Source organism: Aegilops tauschii, chromosome 2, assembly GCF_002575655.3.
Source record: "Aegilops tauschii subsp. strangulata cultivar AL8/78 chromosome 2, Aet v6.0, whole genome shotgun sequence".
Taxonomy (NCBI): domain Eukaryota; kingdom Viridiplantae; phylum Streptophyta; class Magnoliopsida; order Poales; family Poaceae; genus Aegilops; species Aegilops tauschii.
Window position 1 is genome coordinate 559525888 of NC_053036.3, and position 5189 is coordinate 559531076.

At 47.0% G+C, this 5189-nt stretch overlaps 1 protein-coding gene across 1 annotated transcript; it reads left to right on the forward strand.

Moving 5' to 3' along the window:
• The first annotated feature begins 389 nt into the window (after window positions 1–389).
• LOC109767977 (uncharacterized) lies at window positions 390–4584 on the forward strand. Its single transcript, XM_020326715.4, has 6 exons — window positions 390–492; window positions 624–1340; window positions 1881–1933; window positions 2852–2983; window positions 3673–3834; window positions 3925–4584. Exons 2-6 carry the CDS (start codon window positions 770–772, stop codon window positions 4243–4245), a joined length of 1239 nt encoding a protein of 412 aa, XP_020182304.1. The 5' UTR covers window positions 390–492; window positions 624–769; the 3' UTR covers window positions 4246–4584.
• Window positions 4585–5189: the final 605 nt, after the last annotated feature.

The following is a 5189-nucleotide window of genomic DNA, read 5'->3' on the forward strand; positions in this document are numbered from 1 at the left end:
GTGCTCACAAGAGTTGCCACACTCATGTGTTGAGATTCGTGCGAGGAGATCGGACGCAGCAGATGGCGTTCGCTCAGAAAACTCTTCTCAGAGCATGTTCGCTCCATAACATTCCCGATAAAATTTACGGAATTGCCTCATATACAATGAAAGCTCGTCCGATTTGGTACGATAGTGCAATCCACCGTGAACCCACCTTGAGCAAGCGTTGATCAACGGTGGCCCTGCTACTTCGTACAGAAATCATACAAATACTGTGGTATGTGTAGCAACGCTCTAAAATTTATAGATAACACTTTTTGTAAGGGTGTTTTTTTCTTGGAAGGTCCCACATGTAAGAATAATTTGCCCAATGAAAAAGGAAACCGAGGCTATTTTTGTCCGGCCGGTAAGAGCACGCGAGGAGGGGGGCTGGGGGCGGATTTATTGCTCGATATTTCGCGATTTCTCCTGCAGCCAGCAGATCTGTTCCGATCCGACCCCCGAGGGCAGGTAACTCCCGTCCCCCTCCCTCCCTCCCCCAGTTTTACTCCCAGATCGATTTTTCTTTCCACGCAACAAATCCGCCTCCGCTTTCCCCATTTTCCCTGCGTATTTTATTGAGTCTCGATTTCCTCGATTAGTTTTTTGAGCGCAGAGGTGGTTCACCTTCACGTACAACCGCCGCCAACCGCGCGCGCGCGCTGCCCGGAGCGACGACGCGCGGCGCGGGCCGGCCGAGGGGAGCGCGTCGGATTCGTGGGGGACGGGCCTAGGGTTTCGCCGCGAGATGGACGGCCGGGATCAGCAGCAGCAGCAGACGCCGACGCCGCTGCCGCTGCCGCCGCCGCCGCAGCAACAGACGCCGACGCAGGCGCCGCAGCAGCCGCAGACGCAGGCGCCGCGCGTGAGCTCGCCGCCGCCGGTGGCCCCCGGCGTCATGATGCCGCAGCACGCCTACGGCGCGATGCCGCCGGGCTCCGCCAGCGTCATGCACGGGATGCCGCTCGCCTTCAACCCCATGGCGTCGCCCGGCGCCTCGCCGGCGGCAATGAAGCCCGCGGACATGCCGCCGCTCGCCATGTACCGGCCCGATTCCACCCCGCCGGGCATGCCGCAGCCCGTCGGCGGCGGCGGCGGCGCCCGGGTGGTCAGCGTCAGCGGCAGCGGCAGCGGCGGGGAGCTCGTGAAGAAGAAGAGGGGGCGGCCGAGGAAGTACGGGCCGGACGGGACCATGGGCTCGGCGGTGAAGGCCGAGGCGGGAGGGCAGTCTGGTGGCGCGGGCTCCAACTCGAATCCTGACGGGAAGCGCAGAGGACGGCCCCCGGGATCTGGCAAAAAGAAACAGCTCGATGCCTTAGGTAATTTTGGCCGCACCCGCGTTGGTTCACATCTGAATTCAGAAAGATCAGTGTTTACTCAGCAGCAGCTTGTGCTGAATAAAAGCATGCAGTACTGTATGCCTTTCTACATGTTTGCCACCATTAACTTTGTAAGGATTTCTCCACATTGTAAAGGAATTAAATAGGACGCAATAGTGCAGGCATTTAAACAATGTGGGAAGTACACCTCTGCTTTATGTTAGTTATGCACAGAGCACTCATATAATATAGAAGCGAGCTCAGGTCTTCGGTTGCCTTACTTTTTTAGGAATATTCTTCTATGGGTTATTATTATTATTTTGCTCATTTTTCTATCATGTCACAAACTGTGTTTACTTTTGTGTTTTTGCAAGATAAAAGGGTGGTAAATATTCTGCCAATTCAATTAATTAAAATTATCCTTCCGGGCAATATAGGAGTATCATGTTAATTGCAGTTTATCACGTTTGATTATAATTCGATGGCCTTCTTTGGACATTTTTTTGTGCTGACTATGATATTGTGTTTACTGAATTGTAGGTTCAGCTGGGACATCATTTACTCCTCACATAATAACTGTCAAGCCTAATGAGGTACTCCTTCGGTTTTTATTTACTCTGCATATTAGAGTTGGCTGAAGTCAAACTTTATAAAATTTGACCAAGTTTATAAAAAACAATATAAACATTTACCATAACAAATTTATATGATGTGAAAGTGCATTCAATAATAAATCTAATGGTATTGATTTGTTATTGTATATGTTAATATTTTTATTTATAAACTTTGTCAAAGTTTACAAAGCTTGACTTTGACGAAAGCTAATACGCGGACTAAATAAAAATGGAGGGAGTACTTGAAAAATGCTCCGTCCTCTCTGATGTCTATCGCGTGCTCTGGTTGTTCCTAAGTTGCTTTTGGACATTAGTTGTGCGGTCGTAGATTGCCCTGCTGGCTACCACTCTTGGTTGAGAACAGAACCTGTCAGCATTATATTATTCATGAGCATACTACTTTACGTTGAAATTAATCACTTCCATGGAAGAGCTAAGAACAGAGTGTATATTATGTGGCTCCTGGTACAAACAGCAAGAAGTAAATCATAGCACTGAGTGGACCCTTGAGCATCTTTTGAATATTTTATCCTCTTTACTTCTGTTTTCTTGCTACAACTGTTTTCGGTCTTCCCATGGATCCATGCCATTACTGCATATTTATTACATAGTATCCAACTTGAACTTGCTGCTGATCCACAGGATGAATGGCACAATTCTTAAAGGATGGTCTTACAAAACTACTAGTAGGAGAGTATGAGTAATAAATAACTGTCGGTTCTATCTTAGGCTGGATTCCATTCTCCTGGCGTTACTTGGATACCTGTCATTATTCTGCAGTACCAATCTACATCCTCCTTTAATAGATATTTGCTGAAGTTATTCCTTGCCTGTCCCTGGATTTCAGACTATCTACCTCACCGTGGGCGTTTATGCTTTAAATCATCTTGCTTGCAGGATGTTGCTTCGAAAATAATGTCTTTTTCACAACAAGGCCCACGTACTACATGTATAATCTCAGCAAACGGTGCGCTGTGCACAGCAACACTCCGTCAACCAGCAACCTCTGGTGGCATAGTGACATATGAGGTACGTCAAGGCCCAACTTGCTAAGATCTCAGAGGCATTGTTTGCTTTTTGCTTCTTGTTATTTTTGTGAAGTGGTAATGTTCAGGTTCAAAGACCTGCATAGCATCACAGCTGTCAACGGACCTATGATTTGGACGTGTTCTAGCATATAATTCTGTAGCCTGCACTCTGCTGGCCTATTGTTGACTGAATGTTTGCTTATTATTTAGGAGTAACAAATTAAGCCTATACGGTCGTTTTACTGAATGTTCATATTTCTGCTACATTCTGTTTCCGTTACTTCCTTGTGTTGCTAGTACTGTCTGCTAACAGTCTTTGTGAGCCAAATATGGAGTTTGTTTATCTTGTCTGTTCTTGTGAAAATAGTCTCTGATGATAGAACTGAAATGTCTAATATGCAGTTTAAGTTTACATCCCAGTTTGTCAAGTTACATGAAAACATGTCAGAAAATTTAATCTGTTTTCATTCTCCCATGATAAATGTCTAATATGCAAATCACTAACTATTCATGTTAAAGGCACCAGGTTTTCTAGACCCTGTGATAGTTTATTGGTTCCTTCATGTGGTCAGACTACAGAGTCACACCACATTACTTAATACTGTTGTAATGCAATGTCAGTTTTGTGTGATACAAAGTCATCAGTATGTAAAAATACATTCATTACCTATATACTGTTATGTGTCACAGGGCCACTTTGATATTCTCTCTCTGTCGGGCTCATTTCTGCTGGCAGAGGATGGTGACACTCGTAGCAGGACAGGTGGTCTGAGTGTTGCTCTGGCTGGAAGCGATGGGCGTATTGTAGGAGGCTGTGTTGCAGGAATGCTTATGGCTGCAACGCCTGTCCAGGTTTGTTGACGTTCTTTGCACTTTGTTGTCAACTGGCATCTTTGCATCCAAATTAGGCCATCGGTGACAGGTTACCATGTTGTGTTTCAGGTTGTGGTGGGCAGCTTCATCGCTGAAGGTAACAAAAAGCCCAAGGAAGAACAACCGAAACGCGAGCCCACATCTGTGCCGATGTTAACATCTGCGCCGATGCAGACTGCTGCTGGCTTTGGTGCGGCCTCAGCTGCTGCTACTCCATCAGATGGAACATCGAGCGACCACTCTGACGACCCAGGGAGCCCCATGGGGCCCAATGGCAGCGCGTTCAACAATGCAGGCCATCCGACTCACGCTTCATATGCTCCGGTGGGCTGGTCCATTTCCGGGAACCAAGGCCGCTACGACCCTGACATGAAGATGGTGACCGACTAATGGCCTCCAGTTTACAGCAGCTTCATTTTTTAGTATTTGACCTAGTAGAGTGTAGGGTTTCCTGCACCGGCGCCAGTGAGTGATTGTCGGCCAATAATCCGGTGTGCTAGAGGTAGTCGGAGAGCCTTCCGTGGAAGGCCTGAGGAGCAATAATAAGTAGCATCGTCTTGCCCCTGTTATTGTTGCTTTTAGTTTGTACCGTATCTCTTATCTGCCTTCGCAGTTAGTAGCTTATGCTTGGAGTTGTTATATCCTAATCAACGGTTTCTATTACCCATGAATTTGTATTTCAGTCTAGTATGTGCATGCACCAGTTTTGAATGCCATATATTTGTGTTATCATTGTCTAGCTTATTTATTCAGAGGGCTGGAGGGACATATGCTCCGGGAATTACTGGGTATAAAAGAAATTCAACATCTGTAGCAACTGCGGCCGTTTGTTCAGAGTAATAGCAGAATGGCAGAAGGTACATTCTATGATAGCTCACTAGCTCGGCATACAGGCACGCACGCACGCACACACTTATATTCAGTTTATTCTGCCACGATCACTCCTTCCCTCGCCTTTCCCTGGCACGACCCCATGGTCAGAACTCTCTCACGCATGCTTGGATGGCGACTGCGGCGGTGGCGCCACGACGGTGTAAGCTGCAAAATTACCAACGTGCCAGATTCATTGAAAAAATAGCGCATTATAGCAAAAAATAGCGACACACATAAGATTTGCTATTAGCACGCTATAGCGACACACATTAACGAGTTATTCTCCAGCACGCTATAATGTGCTATTTTCTTTCACTAATGGAAATTCCAATAATAAGCATAACAAAGCAGCGGATGAACTTTTGGACGCTGATGATCTGCTTGTTGGCGGCGGTGAGGACGAGGCAGATGCAGGGCATGTCCACCACCTTCATTTCAGCGCGGGTTTCCGGGCGTACGTA